This window comes from Amphiura filiformis, chromosome 10, assembly GCF_039555335.1.
Source record: "Amphiura filiformis chromosome 10, Afil_fr2py, whole genome shotgun sequence".
Classification (NCBI taxonomy): Eukaryota; Metazoa; Echinodermata; class Ophiuroidea; order Amphilepidida; family Amphiuridae; genus Amphiura; species Amphiura filiformis.
In genome coordinates, this window is record NC_092637.1 from 63384700 (window position 1) to 63405908 (window position 21209).

Consider the following 21209-nt stretch of genomic DNA (forward strand, 5'->3'; position numbering starts at 1 on the left):
GAATTTTAAACTTACCAATATTCTTCAGAAACTTGCTCATACTTCTTTACGGTATGAAATAGACGACATTTGTGTGATATTGGCAATGTCAAAGGTTACGATAATCTGGACTATTCTACTTTACGGGGGAGTCCGAAAATGAACTTTGGCAGGGGCTGAAATGCATTTTTTACTAGCGCAATCTCTGTTTGTAACTAAAGCATTTGGAGTTCCAAGAGAATCCAGCGTGTATTTTTTATTCCAACGGGCGGCCGGCCGGTCGGACATGCGTGAGTTATTCTCGTTTTATACAGGTGTTTTACGTTTCATGTTAATTTACTATTCCTAGTCCACTACTCCGTCATTTATCCACCCCACAAGTAAAATGGACATGCCGACCCCGAGATGTGGCGAGGTCAGATGCGGTTGCATGATGGTATAATTGAAGACCGAATTAAAAAGACTAGTTTGCGTCTGACGTCAGGGCAAAGGCGCGACGTGATTGGTTACTGACCTGCGCAGTACGGCATTTTTGGTCTGGTTGACAGGACGTCATACGCAAACTAGTCTTTTCAATTCGGTCTTCAATTATAGGGAAGATTTCGCATCAGGTCAAGAGGTCAAATGATGCCAATGATGTAAATAACGGAAGAACCGAGCAATTCCCTCCAAGTAAATGCAAGCGTTTTCACGGCAAATCAACAGGGATCGTCGAATTGAAGGTAACACAAATGGGTACAATATGATGGTCAATATTGAGGTTCATTTAAATAGGTAGGGAAAGTGTGCATAAATATGAAAAATATGTTTTTTCAAATGGAATTTTACAGCTCTTGCGGTGACCCACGAACACAATGAAAAGGTCAATTTTCATCATTTATTTGTTCATCTCCAACAATTTTTTCAATGTAAGTGCCTCTGGCCCTAGTGGAAGTAAAAACGGATACTATGGCCAGAGTTCTAGGGCTAATCTACTCCGCACATCTAATTGCAGCATAAATGTGAAGCAATATCTTTAACCGCTGCGTTGTCTTTTTTAAGGACTCTTCTTGTTAACGACAGCTCTTGTTAAATCTTTTAAAATGCGACGTCCCATTATGTTGTATGACTGAAGCATGTCTGATTTTGGGATATGATAAAGGAAGAATTATGCAAATGAATTTATCTGAAAATGAAAATGATTTTATGCCCTTTAAAAACTAACAGATGAAAGGAGAGTTTTCGTCACTTTGTATAGCATGAGTGAGATGAGATATGCCTCACTGAACATCAATGTTGAGTCTGGCACAACACTCTTGGAAATAATTATTTTGATCGAACTTCGTGATGGAATTGTGACTTGGTTAAAAAGGTGAGTGAATTGTGTACGTTTCATTTATCTATAATCAATCTATATACTAATAATATCTAACCTATACTATGTACAATTTGTTTAGCACCAAAGCAAGTGTTTATAACTAAAATAATTTACGCTGGCTTGTGTGTATTAGTTTGTACCAACAATGATATAGTCAATTTTACTTGTTAATGTTGACCATTTGACGGACTATCATTACAGATGGGTGTAGGGGTGTTTCCGTACCTCTCCACCCTTTTCTGTTGTGACAGATATTATTAATGTTTGTTGTTTGATTCATTTTGGAATGAATTAAGGTGGGGTATGAACGTTTGGACAGTATTTATTGTGGGACATTAGAGCACATCAGACATATCGAATTGCATTCTGAAGAATGTCCTTCTGATATCAAATACTTTTGATTTTTTGAAATTCGCAATGTAATACACATTTTATGGCAAATGATTAAAAATTGATATTTTTGATATTTAACAGTAGTTACTCAAGTTAACTTTATAAATCTGATGATTTATACTTAAAGTGTATGTAGCTGGGAGGAAAAGCCGACGATCAATTGAAAATTTTGAGCTTTCATATTGAAGAAATGGATTTTTTTTTCCTAAATCACCAAAAAAATTAGGTCTTTTTGGGAAAAAAGTCCATATCTTCAATATGAAAGATCAAGATTTTCAATTGATCGTCGGCTTTTCCTCCCAGCTACAAACACTTTAAGAATATGTCATTAGATTTATAAAATTTACTTCGAGGACTGCTATATATAAAAATGTGAAAAAAAATCTTAATTTTAATAATTTGTCATAACATTTTTATTATATCGTGAATTTCAAAAAATGAAAATTATTTGATATCATAAAGACATTCTTCGTATTTAGAATGCAATTCGATATGTCCGATGTGCTCTCATGTCCCACAAAAAATACTGTCGAAACGCTCAAAACGCTCATTCCAGATCCTTTAATGTCAATATACAAAATTACAAAATACAATTCATATACAAAACAACATAATATTAATAATATAAAGACTGCACAAAAAGTAATGCAGCTGTTATTTAATACGCCTATAGCGTCAGAACTAATAATTGTGTTCACAATATTTCAACATAGAAAGAAGGATGATTTATTTACGCGCATTTTGATACCCCATTTGTCTAATTTCGTTCAATATTAACCATAGATTTTAAATTAAAATCTATGTATTAACTCATCACAGCAGTGTTTTTAAAGAAAAATATCCGAATTTAAAAGTTACAGCTATTTGTATTGATTTGACGAAGATAAATGAAGGGCTTTACTGTAGGGCTTTACGTGCCAAAATGCTTGCGTAAACAATGCTTGCGTAATAACCATCGATCGCTGTAAATTGCAACTTTTTAATTCGGGTATTTTTCTTTAAAAGCACTACGTGTTGTTAACATTGAACGACATTTATTTTGACAAATGGGGTATGATCAAAATGCGCGTAAATAAATCATCCTTCTCTCTATGTAGAAATATCGTGGAAACTTTATTATTAGTGCTGAAGCTATTATAGGCGATAACACCTGCATTACTTTTTGTGCAAACTTTACATTTATAAGTAAGGTTATATACATGCTCTATTTCAGTCCTTTTATTAATACATTTGTAATTACATTTACCAGGTCCAGGCCCAGAGAAAAGCTTATAATAATGTAAATCGCTCGGCACTTCTTGCTTTGTGTAAGGGCTGTGCAATAATTATGAGCCCCGGGGGGGGTAAATCTCGAACGGCCCGCCAAAAATCTTTTCCCTCCCCCTTTTCACATGCTAAATATTTGGGATCCAAATTTGCAAACCTTATGGTCCAGATATATGTTGCGAGCGCAGCGAGCATGAAAATTTGCACATTAAAGTGTTTCCTTACTGTTTTCCTAAGCCTTTTAGAGCGTTTTATTTAAAAGGTGGCCCATGAATGTGTGCCAAAAATCGCTTGCCCCCATCTCTCGGCTGGCCAAAAATTGCTTGCCCCCCCTCCCTTTTGGCTCGCCAAAATTTTCTTGCCCCACCCCAATTTTACCCTCCCCCATGGCTCATAATTATTGCACAACCCCTAAGAATCAAATGTCACAGGGCTCATAGCAAAAGCTGGTCAGATAAAAATTCCCTTTTAAAGGGAAAGCCAGCCTCAATGAAGTTGAGGTCTTGTAACCTGCACCGTGAAAGGCATGTTTCATGACAGTCCACCAAACCATCAATGATGAGAATATGCTCACTGAAACAGCAAAAAAAAACCCCAATAACTCATATAAATCCTATCAACTCTTTAATACACTGTTAATTGTCTGTATAAACTCAACTTAGACCTGCATGCAAAATTTATTTTAAAACAATTTTATATTCATTCGCAATGTATAGGGTACTATATTAGATAGTGGCAAGCATATTAGAAATGTATTTAATCAAAAGGACTCATTACTCACTACAATCTTCACTTTTAAACTGTATTTTTTCTGAATATATATTGATTGTTAGTCCGAAACTCCTGCGAACTACCTGCTCCATTTATATAGTCTGCATTGTGTGTTTTCTCTTCAATCATTTTGTTGAATGTAATTTAATGAATCAAATAAAAAAGACAGAAAGTGGGTTTACTTTAGTTAGGCCTATGTGTCATTTTATTTACAATTAATAAATAAGTGATTAAATTAATAAAGTAAGACAATAATTCATTTATTTATCTAAGTGCATATCAAATGGGGTACATTGTTCAATGCAATATTAATAGGCCTACATGGACAAATTATGCTCATATTATAGCTAGGCCCTAAAACATCGCAGTACGACAGCAACTTAGCTCACTTCCGGTAATTTTTACTGGCGTGACCTCTGCTGTTACGTAACGTAATGTTGAAAATCAGGTGGCAAATACAGTTTTTCAGAAAACATCAAAAAAATGGAATACACGAGTCGTTTCTCCCTTCATTTCCAAATTGAGCCCATAGATAAGATATGAAACATGAGTATAAGGAGCACAGTAACGTGTAAAAGTCCAATTATTGTGGAGAAAATAAATGTTTATTGTGCGCGAAGTAGCCTAAAAAATGAGAAAAAATGCATGCCACGATCACCAAAATGGTTATATCTGCAACTATGAGCCAACGCCGGTCGTATGCTTTTCTGTAATGATAGATATTAACTAACTTGAGCTTGTATTAAATTTTCAGCGAAAATGATTGGTGGAATAATCGAGTCGTAGGTTGGAAAGTTGCTTTCAAAACGGCTTCTCCTCGCAATCGTGGGTGACCATTAGTGACCAGTGTCAGCAGGAAAATTAACAGCCGGCCTTGTCCATATATCGATTAATAATTGTCAGGATCGTCCAGTTGACTTACAGTGATATTTATTTATTCATACAAAATACTGCCCTGTCTTACAAAATATCGAAGTCAATATAAAACGTAATTTCAAGCCATTTGCCTGAATTTACAAACAGTTTATAAAAGATTATTGTTGAACGAGACACTGAATTAGAAATAACATTGCAAAAGGTACGAGAATAAGTTAGCAGGTTGTGATGAGGTTTTTTTTTTTTTAAATATTTATGATATTAGTAAACAACTTTCAGGAAGGGTTTCTGATCATTTGAAGCAGAAATAATGAGGTAAAATGAAAGAAAGCATTTTTTTATCTTGACCGCCGTATGGTGTTCTATTGAAGATAATTAAAGTTACTCTAGACAACGAAACGCTGATTCCAATTATGTGTATGTCTGGGTAGGGTGTAAGAACGGTGTAAAAATTACAAATAATAATATGCCAAAATATCAGGTTTGAAATTCGTAAATTTTTTAATCTCATTTTTTAATATGTAGGCCTAAAAACATTGCAAACGTGTTGCATAGAAATATTTTCAAATGACCATAATACTGACGGGCCTACACACATACACCATAGGCCTAACAGAACAAGAGAGAAAAAAAAATCGAAATGCTGTAGGATTCGAACCTTCCACCTCTCGCACTGCAAACCGCGGCGTCAACCACTAGACCATCACAACCTGCTGTACCATACTCGTATCTTTTGCAATCTTATTTCTCATTCAGGGACTCGATCAACAATAATATTTTTAAAACTGCTTTTAAGTTCAGTCAAATGAGGTGATATTACTTTTTATATTGACTTCAATATTTTGTAAGTCAATGCAGTATTTTGCTTGAATAAATAAATATCACTGGAGTCAACTGGACGATTCTGACGATTATTATTCGATATAATGACAAGGCCGGCTGCTATTTTGCTAGTGACACTCGTCACTAACGGGTCACGCAAGATTGCGACACGGGGCTGTTTTGAGAGTAACTTTCCAACCTACGACTCGATTATTCCACCAATCATTTTCGCTGAAAATTTAATACAAGCTAACGTTAGTTAATATCTATCATTAGAGAAAAGCATACGACCGGCGTTTACTCACAGTTGTAGATATAACCATTTTGGTGATCGTGACATGCAATTTTTCTCATTTTCCCGGCCACTTTGGACATGTTCAAGCTTCTTTATTTTCAATATTATTCAACTTTTACTCGTTTTTTGTTCTTTGCACAAATGTTTGGTATCTTATCTGTGATCATGGTACGCAATTTAAGCAAAAAACGACCCGTGTCTGCCATTTCTGGAGCTATTTCGCTAAAACATGTTTGCCGGACAAATTTTCAACATTTAGTTACGTAACCCGTGTTCACCAACCCGTAAACATTTTCTATCGAACAAGAGAGGTCACGAAGTTGCCGTCGTACTGATCGGATTTTTCCATTGAAAAGACAAAATTGCTGTTTAAGAGCTCTTGAACATAATTTTTTTAAAGTGGCTCTATACCTCAAAAAATAGATTTTTCTGATATTTTGTGCAATGATGCATGTTAGGGTGTTGACTACTTGTGTGACTAAAAAAAATTCAAAAATCGGCTCGTTGCCATGGAAACGGCCAAAACCCAGATTCTGTCATTTTGGGCCAAATTGGCAGTGAAATTAGTTAAAAAACATGTTATTTCAAGTGTTCGCTGCAACTAAGCCATATAATGCTAGTACATTACATTAAGTTCTTGTGAAAGGACATCTATTCATCTGATGATCAGCATATTTAGAGGTCAATAAGTTATTCTTAAGGGTACGTGCAGAGCTCATCTGCCAGGTGTATTTTCACTTTTTCATAAAATGTCATTTTAGCACCTAAAATATCATCATGAAAATCAACAACCCGGTGTTCCCAGGATTTTGTCCATTCTAGTGTGGGTAGTACAAGCTAGGTACTTTACATTTTAGTAAAAATCAGCTTGGGCAAATGTTACTTCTAAATACAGTGTTGCCAGAAAAAACGGTATTTTTGCAAATTGACATTTTGTCAAATTACGCCTTTTTGTCACAATTTTGTGCATTTTGACAAATATTTTCCTTCAAGGTGGATCCAAACAACACTTTTTCGTCTTTGTAAATATCTAAATACTGAAAATTCAAAATTAGTGTTGCCAGAGTTCTTGATAAAACACCCAATATTAGTATTTTACTGATAGTATGATTTGTTGTTGATGGTTTGATTGGGAAATGCTTATTTCTAATTTTCATACATCGAATGTACATAGTATAGATTGTTATATGAATGTTTAAACACCTGAGCACAAAGTAAGTGTTGCCAGAATTCTTGATAAAACACCCAAAATCATAATGCCATGATCCAGTCCTCTCACGCTAAAGTTGACAACGTCAAAATTTGGTTTACTATCATCAATAGCTTGTCCTAAAAAGCGTATTCAAATTTTAAAAACCCCACGGTTCTAGTATTATCTAGTACAAAGTTATAGTCAGGGTAATTATGGGTATTAATTTTGTTCTTTGTTTTCTATTGAATTTTGAACTGGTCACTCAAACCTTACTGGACTGGATCAATAATAATCAAAAATATTGATATTAATTTCAGCAATAATTAAAAAATATATAAATATCGTTATCAATAATAAACAAAAATATTATCATCAATATCAAAATATTAACATCAATAATATCAATAATAATCAAAAATATTAACATCAATATCAATAATTATCAAAAATATTAATATTAATATCAATATAATCAAAAATAATCAAAAATATAAATATCAATTTCAATAATAATCAAGAATATTAATATCAATATCAATAATAATCAAAACTATTAATATCGATATCAATATCAATAATAATCAAAAATATTAATTTGAAAATGAATAATAATCAAAACTATTAATATGAATAATAATCAAAAATATATATCAATATCAATAATAATCAAAAATATTAATATCAATAATAATTATAATCAAAAATAATGATATCAATTTCAGTAATAATTAAAAAATATATATATATCGTTATCAATAATAAACGAAAATATTCTCATCAATATCAAAAATAAACAAAAACATTGACATCAATAATATCAATAATAATCAAAAATATTAACATCAATATCAATAATTATCAAAATATTAATATTAATATCAAAATAATCAAAATATCAATATCAATATCAATAATAATCAAGAATATTAATATCAATATCAATAATAATCAAAAATATTAATATCCATATCAATAATAATCAAAATATTAATATCTATATCAATAATAATGAGAAATATTAATATCAAATCAATAATGATCAAATATATTAACATCAATATCAATAAAAAATCAAAAATATTAATATCGATATCAATAATCAAAAATATTAATATGAATATGAATAATAATCAAAATATTAATATCAATATCAATAATAATCAAAATAGTAATACTAATATCAATTTTAAAATATTAAGATTTTGATATTGTTGATATTGATATTAATATTTTTGATTATTATTGATATTAATATTTTGCTTATTATTGATATTAATATTAATATTTTGCTTATTATTGATATTGATGTTAATATTTTTGATTATTATTTGATATTGATAGTTTTGTTTATTAGTGTTATTGATATTGGTATTAATATTTTTAAATATTAGTGATATATTGATGCGAATATTTTGATTATTATTGATATTAACCCTAGAACTACGAAGTACCACCCCAAGATTTCTTATCCGTCATAAAAATATGCACGCATTTACGCCCCGACCTAAACTAATCATAGATCCATCCTTTGCGCTCATTTTAGTGTAAAAATGTTTACCAGCACCTTAACTGGGGGTAGGACCGGCTGTCAAAGATGACCATAGAGGGGGTGTTGGTGAGGGCCACCAATGGTTTCTACAGTAAAATATTATTTTCATTTCGCTCATGTAAAATTATTATAAGCTATTGACTTTTTACTTGTTAGTTTGAGGAGAAAATTCGGTCAAATTGCATTTTTGTAGAATTTTAGCCGAAAATCAATTTTGCCAATACTTTTGTAAATAGCTGAAATTTTCCAAATTTGCATGGGCGCCCTCACATTATGACGTCACAGCGACATTATATGAGAGGAATGTTTGTACTTATTGGTATCACTGGGGTAGAGGAGACCCATAGCTATACATTGATTCCGAATATAACGGTATATGACATTTATAATTGGAAATTAGGGGGTTGTAACCCCCCTTCGCAGTCCGTGTTACAAAATATGGCTCAGTAGTTCTAGGGTTAATGTTAATATTTTTGATGATTGTTGATAATGATGTTAATATATTTGATATTATTAATATTATTGATGATAGTAAACCAAATTGATGTTAATACTTTTGATTATTATTTATATCGATATTAATAGTTTTGATTAGTATTGATAATGATGTTAATAGGCGTACATTGATATTATTATTAATATTGATGATAGTAAAAAGATTTGATGTTGGATCATGGCACATATAAATATATATATATGATTTTGGGTGTTTTATCAAGAATTCTGGCAACACTTACTTTGTGCTCAGGTGTTTAAACATTCATATAACAATCTATACTATGTACATTCGATGTATGAAAATTAGAAATAAGCATTTCCTAACCAAGTCATCAACACAAAATCACTAAAATGCTAATATTGGGTGTTTTATCAAGAATTCTGGCAACACTAATTTTGAATTATCAGTGTTTAGATATTTACAAAGACGAAAAAGTGTTGTTTGGATTCACCTTGAAGGAAAATATTTGTCAAAATGCACAAAATTGTGACAAAAAGGCGTAATTTGACAAAATGTAAATTTGCAAAAATACCGGTTTTTCTGGCAACACTGTATTTAGAAGTAACATTTGCCCAAGCTGATTTTTATTAAAATGCAAAGTACCTAGCTTGTACTACCCACACTAGAATGGACAAAATCCTGGGAACACCGGGTTGTTGATTTTCATGATGATATTTTAGGTGCTAAAATGACATTTAATGAAAAAGTGAAAATACACCTGACAGATGGGCTCTGCACGTACCCTTAAGAATAACTTATTGACCTCTAAATATGCTGATCATCAGATGAATAGATGTCCTTTCACAAGAACTTAATGTGATGTACCAGCAATATATGGCTTAGATACAGCGAACACTTGAAATAACATGTCTTTTCACTAATTTCACTGCCAATTTGGCCCAAAATGACAGAATCTGGGTTTTGGCCGTTTCCATGGCAACGAGCCGATTTTTGAATTTTTTTTAGTCACACAAGTAGTCAACACCCTAACATGCATCATTGCACAAAATATCAGAAAAATCTATTTTTTGAGGTATAGCGCCACTTCTAAAAAATTATGTTCAAGAGCTCTTAAGATGGCAATTATTTCATCCATAACATTTTGAGTCATTTTTATCCATAAAACGATACAGACTAGAATAGGATAGATAATTACTTTGACTTCAATACGGTCCATATGATGAAGATTTTGATTCTACAACATTCTGTTATCAACATGATCAATGAACTCACATGCAACCAAACATATCATGCTGTGCTCAGTGGTCTCAGTGGTCAAGGATACCGTAGGCCCTACATGACCAGGGAACTGATTTGACGTCATTGGTGATATAATTATCTTGCGTTGATCATGATGATATGCTCTAGAACTATTATTGTCGCCAGACCATACGCGGGGCTGGTATCTATTTCTGAGATTGGGTTTGTATGCTCAAGAGATTAACTTTATTGGTATTGGTAAGAATTATTTTATTTTACTTTTTGAGGTGGAATTTTAAAATTATTGTTATTCGATTTGTAAGGAAAAGTAAGTATGTTTTGCCGTTTCAACGAATGAAAACGAGTGAGTATTACCAAAGTTATGTTTGAACAAATTATGACTTTAAAAGTTCTAGGTATAGGCCTAAATGTAACAATAATAGTTAATATACAGCATCATATGGTCAGCAGAAGAAAATTACATCACCTATGATGTCATATCAGTGTCCTTGACCGGGGGTCCTTACTCCTTGACCACTGAACAGCGTGATATCATGTTGATAACAGATCTATAGAATCAAAATCTTCATCATATCACAGATTCTCAACAATCTGTGATCATATGGACCATATTGATGAGAAAGTAGTTATCTATCATATCCTGTGTCGTTTTATGGATACAAATGACTCAAAATGTTATTGATGAAATGGTTGCTATCATAAACATCAGTTTTGTCTTTTCAACGGGAAAAATCCGATGCAAAATAAAGTTTTTAGGGCCTAGCTATAATATGGGCATAATTTATGCATTTAGGCCTATATCCGTAAACAGATGCATCGGGCTAATGCAATCAATCGCGATGACGGCTCTTTTTCTCTGAGTCACGTATATGATCCACTGCTAAAACAAACTTTGATCCCGAGGAGTGAGAGTGCATCCAAACACCGCGGGAAATGCAGTGGACCAGATCACTTGTGATCAAGCCATCAGCCTGGATGGCGAAAGCTCAAGTCAGTGAGTATATTTTATTGGATTTGTCACACAAAAATCTAAATAATTAAATAATTTAGGCCTATAGTATTGAACAATGTACCCCATTTGACATGCACTTTAAATAAATTGTCTTACTTTATTAATTTAATAACTTCTTTATTATAAATAAAATGACACATAACTTATGTGAAGTCATCTTTTTATTTGATTCATAAAATTACATTCAACAAAATGATTGAAGAGAAAACACACAAGGCACTAGGCAGACTGTTAATGTTATAGAATGGAGTAGGTAAGATGCCATGTCCATAGCTTCGCAGGAGTTTCCGACTAGCAATCAACATGATCAGCACATTCAGAAAAACACAGTTTAAGAGTGAAGATTGTAGTGAGTAATCAGTCCTTTATAAATGTGCTGGCCACTATCTTTTATAATATAGTAGGCTTAAACTATACATTGCGAATTAATATCAAGTTATTTTAAAATAAAATGTACATGTAAGTTAACTCAAACCGGCAGTGTAATTTGTGACGTGGTATATCGAAAGCAGTGAAATTGGACATTCCTAAGCCAAGATATTGAGTTCGTAAGTTCTGGTATTACAAAATTGGAAATTGAGATAACGTACGTAAAAAGATAAAAAGACAAAAAACAAAACAAAAAAAACAAAAAAACAAAAAAAAACAACCCAAAAAAAACCAACAACAACAACAACAAAAACAAAAAACAGACCAGAACAATTTGGAGTAATGAATTAAAGAGTTGACATGAGATTAGGAATTAATGTTTTCTGCTGTTTCAGTGTACATGTTCTCATCGTTGATGGTTTGGTGGACTGTCATGTAACATGGATGTAAGCGTGATCCTAAAATGCCTTTCACATTGACCAAAACAAATTACAAGACCTTTTCTACATTGAGGCTGGCTTTCCCTTTTAAAGGGAATTTTATTACATATAGGCCTATTATATAAACAGGGGGGCAAGAGTTCTGACTCCCTCCCCCCCCGAGGGTAAAATAGAGGGGGGGGGGGCATTTTTGGCAAGCAGAGAGGGAGGAAAGCGGTTTTTGGCATACATTCATGGGGCGCCTTTTAAATAAAACACTCTAAAAAGCTTGGGAAAACAGTTCTAAAACGCTTTTGCGCTCGCAATATAGGGGCCTATAGACCATTTTATGTCTGCAAATTGGGATCCGATCCCACAAATATTGCACGTGCAAAGGAGGGGGGGAGGAAAAGATTTTTTGGCAGGCCGAGGGGGGGGCAAGTAATTTTTGGCCGGCCGAGGGGCAGGCAAGCGAAGTTCTTGGCAGGCCGTTTGAAAATTAATTTTACCCTCCTCATTATTTTCGAACAGCCCCTTAAGAAACTACCAATTTTATTTTGGATTTGTGATGTGTAAGAAAATAGGTGTCAAAATATGAAATCTTTTTCTGAAAAAGGTACATGTAGATAATAACAAAGGTTTGGATAAACGCCTAACATGTTTAAAAAAAGGGTTACAGCAAGAGATTTACAGTGTAAATGAAATAGGATATAATCAATACAAAGTAGGAAACAAAAGCAAAACAATAAATGATGTTTCACCGATATTAAAACACGACCCCTACATAGGCCTATTTGACCCCACCTTTTCCGGAAGAAAATGACAGCCCCTTAACCAGTTCTTTGTTTTATTATTCACACAGGTAACTCAGCACATGCAGCCACGTAATCATGGGCCAGTCGGTTATATGCATGTCCCTGTGTTTACTACTCCTGGTGTTGGGACATTCAATGGTGACGGCTAAAGTCAAACGTAAGAAATCACATTCTGAAATCAGATCATTTTTATTATGGTTGTACATGTACAAGATTTCCGTACCTCTGTTAGTTGAAGCATAACAATGTTTCTAATGCAATATTTCATTACGCTTCACTACCTGAAGAGAATAATGATCAAAAATTGAATTCCCTCCTGAGGTAGAATCTGTCAATGAATTGCCCAGATCAACAGACTGTCATTATAGGTAGAGGCAGTATATGACACACATGGGTCAATGAGTAACATAGAAATGACCTTGTGTGGTATTTCGTTCACAGGAAGTGAGTTTTGCCTGAGGCAATTTGTGGTTGAGTGTTAATCCCTCTCTACAAGAGTTATTACCGTCGATTTGAAAAAGGAGTTGAGACATGATCAATTCTGTTCAGGCAGTGAAACCTAATGTTAGGTCGTATTTCAGACTGTGCTTGCTAGCAAGTAGGAAATCAAATTTACGTGTTTGCCCGATTATTTTCGACAAATTCGCATTCCCTCCTTCGCTTCCGTTCAAAAATTCCTCGCCCCCTTTTTTTATGAAATGTCGCCATGTAACATTTCACATTCCCATTAATTTCAGATTACAGATTAAGCTTTTGCATTCCCTCTAAAATCCGTACGAATTGAGTGCAACAAATCTGTATTTGAAGCGATTTCGCTAAAAGTTTATCACGCCTTTAGCGACAAATCTACATGAGATTGAGAATTGCAACAATCGGTACAATATTATCGAATTTAGTGTTTAAAATCGTGTTTTAGGAGACCGCCTCGATGTGTTCTTGCCCGATTTGAGAAAAGATATTGAATATTACTACATCTAAATATAATTCAATTTGGGATTCAATCATGTTTCACCATGTTCACCCGAGTGGAGTAAACCACGCAGACGCGCCGGACGCGAGTTGTTAATCGGTGATGAACAACGGTGAAACATGATTGAATCCCTTTCAACAACGAAAACAAGCTAAAGATCGTGCAATTCACATGGTTTTATCATGAGGAATGTCCAGTTTTATAGTCATTGCCACCCAACCTGGGCACTCAACATTACAAGAAGATTGATGACTTTTTCTGTTGATATGATAGCAGCAACAGAACTGCAGAATAAAGAGGTATAGGCCTAATGTTTAGCCGCTTCCTGAAAACAACATGTAGCGAGTACACAAGTTCCACGTTTTACGGGCTAACGTGTATCACGTATACGCGTATATACGTGCTTCCATTAACGTGCGTTCGCGTATACGCTACTGTCAAAGTGTGGATTCATCACGTATTAACAATGGTTGGTTCCTGTACAAAGGTATTGGAAGAGTTGTTGATCTGCGCATGAACACACCAGGTCACAGAGGTCACATCAATATGAAAGTACGTAAAGCTGCGCAATTGCAATCTGTTCAAGCAGAATTAATTTTCTCAAAACGTAGACGGTAAATGCGATTTCATTTTAGATATCTAATAGCCCTATGCATATTTCGTTTCCAATTAAGAATATATAACTCTCCTATTTTAAAGTCCAAGGTAACTCGACATAACCTTAAAAGTAACCCCTATTTTGTACGTAAAGTCTATGGCGGACGATTTTGTGGTTTGTACCCTTAAATCGCTCGCGCCATCACTTAGATTTTTATTTATTTATTTATTTATTTATTTATTTATTTATTTATTTATTTATTTATTTATTTATTTATTTATTTATTTATTTATTTATTTATTTATTTATTTATTTACAAGAATCACTGATGTTACTGATGGAATATTCAGAGATATTTTTATGGTAGGGGTTGGTTGGATTCTGAATGTTAATCTCTTAATTATAAAGTTTACTGAAATGCGGCGTAACAGAAAAAGAAAAAGCACTTGGTATAATCCTCCGTATAGTAGAAGTGTAAAAACGAATATTGGTCAGAAATTCTTAAAGCTTGTAGACAAGCATTTCCCCAAAGGGTCCAAACTGAACAGAATTTTCAACCGCAACAGCGTAAAAATAAGCTATAGCTGCATGAAAAATGTTGGTGCAATTATCAAAGCGCAAAACTCAAAAATAAAACGCAAAATGAAGAAAACCCCCCAAAAACAGTGCAACTGTACTCGCAAATATAAAGGAAATTGCCCCTTAATAGGGAAATGCTTGTCAGAAGCAGTAGTGTATCAAGCTAACGTCAGCTCCAGTAAGGGTTGTAAAACCTATGTAGGCCTTGCTGGTGGCAAATTCAAGGAAAGATATAATAACCACGTTAAGTCGTTTACCCACAAAAAATACAAGAACGAAACCGAATTAGCCAAATACATTTGGAGTCTGAAAGACAAAAATGTTAAATATGACATATCCTGGGAAACCATCCTCAAAGGCAATACTTTTAGGCGCAAAACGGGTACATGTAATCTATGCCTCGAAGAGAAATTGGCAATCCTCAAAAATAAAAAAAGCCGATCCAAACAGATCGTTAAACAAACGGACTGAATTCATAAGTAAATGTCGACATGGCAACACTGCCAGGAAGAAGAAAAAACCACCGTACATGTAGTCATTCGCCTGATGATCGTTTAGCAACGTGAAACACAGTGTAGCGAGTCAGTCCAATACATGCTGTATTGAAATAAGTGTAATATTTATTTATTTATTTATTTATTTATTTATTTATTTATTTATTTATTTATTTATTTATTTATTTATTTATTTATTTATTTATTTATTTATTTATTTATTTATTTATTTTTATTCATTCATTCATTCATTCATTCATTCATTCATTCATTCATTCATTCATTCATTCATTCATTCATTCATTCATTCATTCATTCACGGTATACAAATAGCCGGCAGGCAGCATAGGCTGAAAAGCGCCGGCTTTACAAAATACAATTTACACATCAAAATATATGAATATATACACTTAACAAATTAATTAAAAACAAAACGAAACAGAGATAAAGATCTTTTCAAACCGACTTTGAACGATTCATTACGATTAAACCCGAAGCATGAAATAATTCACCAAACGTGCGTGTACGCAGAAAAAAGTACGACCAGTATCATGTACAGTGCGGAATCCCAATGAGTAACAGTCATCATAACCACGATGTACCACGAACAATTATTGTGGATGAGAGAGGTACTTTTTCCGAGGACGAAGTCAGTCACATACGCAATGCGCAATGGTGGTATGTCTTGTGTAGGAGATTGACCTGTGGAAGAGGTGATGCTTATTTGTCATTACGGGCGCATACCACCAATTAAGCGTCCCATTGAAACATACGGGAAAGCGCGTCAAATCTTAATACTAATTATGGCGTGTCCGTCCTCTGTCCGCGCGCTATCGCGTGCGCGTGGCTCGCTAACGCGTGCTCGCGGTGCGTATAACGCGAGCTCGCGGTGCGTATCGCGTGTACGCGGTGCGCTATCGCGTAGTGCGCGGAGTACCGACGGGCGCAGTGCGAGCATCGGAAAGCATTACAGTGACTAACAGGTGCATCTCATCGGACCAATAGGCCTATTTTGAAAGACATGATTATAACATAAAAATCATCAGTTATGGTAAGGCCTATGTAACCCGTTTGCGTTCACATTTCTCCCGATTGAATTGACGGCCTACATCCAGACACTACTAAAATTCGGGATATTTTTGGGTCCTCCGATGTGGTTGCAGGACAGAGTTTGGAAGAGGCAAACGATGGGTTTTCAGATTATAGGTTCCGAAGTAAGCGTCACAGCTACAAAACAGAGTTGATAAGAGGGAGAGCGTGGCGCAATGGTTAGGGTACTTGCCTTTAGTGCATGAGGTCCCGGGTTCGATTCCCGGCGGTGGCGATTTGCTGGGATATTGACTTGGAAAAAAAAGTCTGAAATTAATTGGCAACTTCTGTAGATTAAATTCAGACTTCCGCTCTCCCATGGTTCATTTAGAATTGGGTAAATGAATCATGAAAGTACTCCGTCCTTCGGAGGGGACGTTAAGCCGTCGGTCCCGTGTACAGAGAGCCATACCTGTACATGTATCTCGCAGCCAGTTTCGAAGAAAGTAGGGTGTTAACCCCTGACTGTTCCCTAACCCGTCCCGGTGTTCAAATGGACCCCAATGGAAATAAGCTTCAATAGAGGCTTTCTTGGGTTATCCAGGGTTGTCAAAACCCGAACAAACCAAAAAAAACCCAAAAAAGTGTCTTAATCATTGAGAGACGTATATCGTATAGTAGTTTGAACGGTCAGGACAAGTATTATAGGTAACGGGTGTTGGGTAATTAGAGCAGTGGCGTAACTAGACATTTTCATTTGGGGGGGCAAGCGGGGGCAAACATAATAAATGAGGGGCAGGAATCCAGCACCTTTTGGCGACAAATGAAGTGTATGGTACAAATGCGCGCGTAGCGCGCGAAAATTTTTGGCATATTGAAGCTAAACTGGTGACATATGGTAAAAAAGTGGAATAAATGCGCGCGAAGCGCGCAAAAATGTGTGTTTTTAAGGTTAAAATGACCAGATATGAGGTTAATTAATAACTCTCAGAAGTAGGCCTACTTTAACTTTTTCATTTGGGGGGGGGGCAAACAGGGGGCAAGGGTTCAAAATGGGGGGGCTCCAGCCTCCTGCCCCCCCCGCTGGTTACGCCACTGAATTAGAGATAGGCCTATCACGAGAACCGCCCAACCTGAGAACCGCGAAATCTAGTTGAATATAAAAACACGACTAATCGATTGCAAATCAATGATCATTTAATTAGGCTTCTGATTAATTTTCGAGATATGGGCGTTCAAACAGTGGCATCACCATTTCCGCCCCGGTTTTTTTTTCAATCTGAGGGCCTCTGTCTTTTTTTTTCTTCAAGAATTGTAAAATCCCTGAACTTTTTAGCGATCCAAGTTAATGTATAGGCCCTAGATCTCAAACTTTTAAGCCATAACGTGCTTCTCTTTTTTATCATAAGTCCACAGCGAGGCCCCAAATACCTCAAAAAAGCTTTTGTTTTTACAGGAACTCAACCACATCGTTACATCGCTTGCGAAGTGATTTAGAGGTGTGCGGCGCGCCCTTGCTCTTAAACAAATTTAAATGACGAAAAATGACGAACATTATTTATTTCCATTGATATCGTATTGTGAAATATCAAGCAGCTGAGATGTTAGTTCATATTGTTAGGAAAATATTTTACCTGGAGACCCATGTTAACATTGGCTATAAATAAGCTGTAATTTTGCAGGAAAATGAAAAAAAAATACGGCACTCAGTGTTCGCCATCCTGGAGAAATAACTCGAAATGTACTTCCTCAACCATCACTCAACATTGAGGAGATTTCTAGCCTGTCGAGCTCCTACGTGATTGGTTGTTGAAAGTCCACGTTATCTCATTTCCGAGTAAATATTTTCCATCAGTAATCTCCGAATGGGGTTTGAGAAGGTCTATACACGCGTGTAAGGCCCTGTATCCATAGGCTGTTCCGTTGTGGCGTGTGCCCTAGTTCTGTGTTCCCTTGTGACGCGCCACACAGATAATGAACATTTGTTTTGGTTGTACCCACTGCACATGTGCTGATAGATATGACTGAATCTGATTTGATTGAGGAGGTGAGGGGTTATCCGCTGCTGTGGGACCCCAAAAATAAAGATTACATTCACAAACACCAGCGAGAGCTCGTCTGGAGTTCAATTCAAAAGAAATGCCATGGCGGCATCCTGCTCATCTTCAGTAGTTGGGCTCATCATTTAGCTTTGAATAAAAAGTGTTGCTCTTACAAATTTTCGTTGTTTGCTTTATTATGTTATTAGCATTCTCATCAACGTTTCTTTTCTAATATACTGCGCCAATAAAGTATCCTTACACTTGAAAAAAAATCACAATTTCAAAACTGAACAATATTGGGGTAAATTTTTTAATAGATGCACTATCTAATCCTGCACATTATGACACCACATTGAATCCAATGTGACCTCAAGAAGTAAAGTTACAAGCAATTGAATAGACGAAGGTCCAGTTTTAAAAGTGACAGACTGGCCTATAATACAAGGCGCAAAAAGATTCCAACAAGCGCAATAAAGAGACAACACAGTTTCTTCAATGAAGGGTTATTTGAAGCAGTTTTTATTTCAGTTTTTACTTCTCTGTACTTTTCAAAACTTTCATTTTATTTGTCAGTTCTTTTGTTTCCGTTTTCTTTTGTTCCTTTTGTTTTAAATTAAGGCCAAACGCATAAATGAGCCATTCACCACTCTCAAACCAGATTTGAGGTCTGTGGAGTTTAGAATAGGCCAGTTTGTCACTTTTGAAACGGGACCTTCGTCTAATCAAATGCTTGTAACTTTACTTCTTGAAGTCACATTGGATTCAATGTGGTGTCATAATGTGCAGGATGAAATAGCGCATCTATTAAAAAACAAATGTATTCCAATATGGTTCAGTTTGGAAATTGTGAGTATTTTTCCGAGTGTAAGGATACTTTATTGGCGCAGTATATAAATAGTATTAGGTATGCAGAATTAATCCCTACCCCCGGGGTCCCTACCTTTTGTTTCCGTTTCTTCCACCATACCAAATACAATGCAAATACTTGTTTTTTTGGTGTTATGTCCCCATGAGGGGTGAAGGTTACTAAAATCCTCGGTGCACACATGCGTGCACACGCCACCGTGAACATGCAATGGGTACAGGGCGGTACAAAGCCAGGTCACAAGGCCACAACGCCACAAGGGCACACGACACAAGGGAACAGCCTATGGATACAGGGCACAGTATCAACACCCTATATTATAAATATTTTTTCCATACAGCTCCATACTCCGTTGGTGAGCGACGGGCGATTGGTATTTCACCGAACGCAAGAAAATGAGTCCTATCTGATTGGCTAGAAATCGATAGCTAGATTGTTCATTGGTAAAGTACAAACTCAAAATGTATTCAATTCTATTGAAATCAATACTCTATTATTGACACAGATAAAGAAAGTTTACATATTCATTGTGTTATAGACACGGTGCATGATGCAGTCATGTCTACAGTAGAATTCACCTCGACCTTTGCAGGACTTAAACCCCATTAAAAGCTATTAAACCAAGATAACACTCATTGAAACAGCTCAACTGATTAAATCGGATCTTCTCTGGTTGTGCACATGTGTCTGTTTTACACGTGCGATATCGCAATAAAGCTGGTATTATAGCTTCAGTTGGGTAACCGATTATAAAGGAAACGGAAGGAAACAATGGTATGTGCACCTTTGTTCACGAAATGAGACAATGGCCTGCTTTTTGTTCACGAAATGAGACAATGGCCTGCTTTTTGTTAACCAGCATTCTTGAAAATGAGCAACATAATGATTGTTGACTTAACACAGTTTGGAAATAATTTTTGGTGTTATTTGTCGTTTACATATCCTTCCTAAAACACAAAAGTGCGACCCTCTCCAAACACCTAAATTAGCTAAAAATTTAGGACATGTTACAAAACTATATTTTCTAGAATTTCAGAGAATAGTGTAAATGTAGCTTGTACCGTTTTTTTGTGGCATCCTTCAGAACGGAGCGGTCCGTTACCAATATAGCTCAATATTTTCGGTCAAATCTCCATTCAATTAACACGGGGAGTTGGCTAGCTATGAGCTAGCTATGCTTTGCCCTCACTCATATTCTACGAAAGTGCGACCCCTTCTGAACATCTAACCTAGCTGTAATTTTAGGTCATGTTAGAGAAATATATTTGCTAGAAGTTTGGAGAATAGTTTAAATATTGGCTGGTTATTTTTCACACAGTGATGTTAACTAGTCAAGTGCCCATTCTTCCAACATACATCATTTGTAGAGGTCACGCGTCAATGGTGAGAGCACTGTGTATTGTGTATAGGAAAACGGACAGTAACTGCAGTATGGATTGAATATTCTATACAAGCACCTGGTGAATGGGCTAAATGTGTTCCTTTATATAATTGTAAATTCTCAAAATTAAATATATCACAATTTTTATTTACGATTTAAAAATCTTTACTTATAAAATGCAGTAAAATGTATCCACATTAAACAGCAATGGCCGCTAATTAGTGTATTTAATTTCAAGGTAGTGTATTAAAAACAAAATCTGGGTTTTACCTGAAAACAAATCGAATTTTCTTGTAATAGCAACATCATATGGGGTACTAGAGCATGTACAAATCGTAATAATGTGTAGAATAGAAACTTGGTGGTATCTCATATGATAGTCGTATGGTGTAAATGGTATGCTTAGCCTGAGTCGC

The 21209-nt window shown here is 35.1% G+C and overlaps 1 protein-coding gene across 1 annotated transcript in view; it reads left to right on the plus strand.

The window, feature by feature from the left end:
• The first annotated feature begins 12910 nt into the window (after positions 1-12910).
• The window catches only part of LOC140162030 (uncharacterized), a 68107-nt gene continuing 59808 nt past the window's right edge, over positions 12911-21209 (plus strand). The window contains exon 1 of the mRNA XM_072185320.1: positions 12911-12992. Within this exon, the coding sequence (XP_072041421.1) occupies positions 12911-12992 (82 nt within the window). The remainder of the gene's footprint in view (positions 12993-21209) is intronic.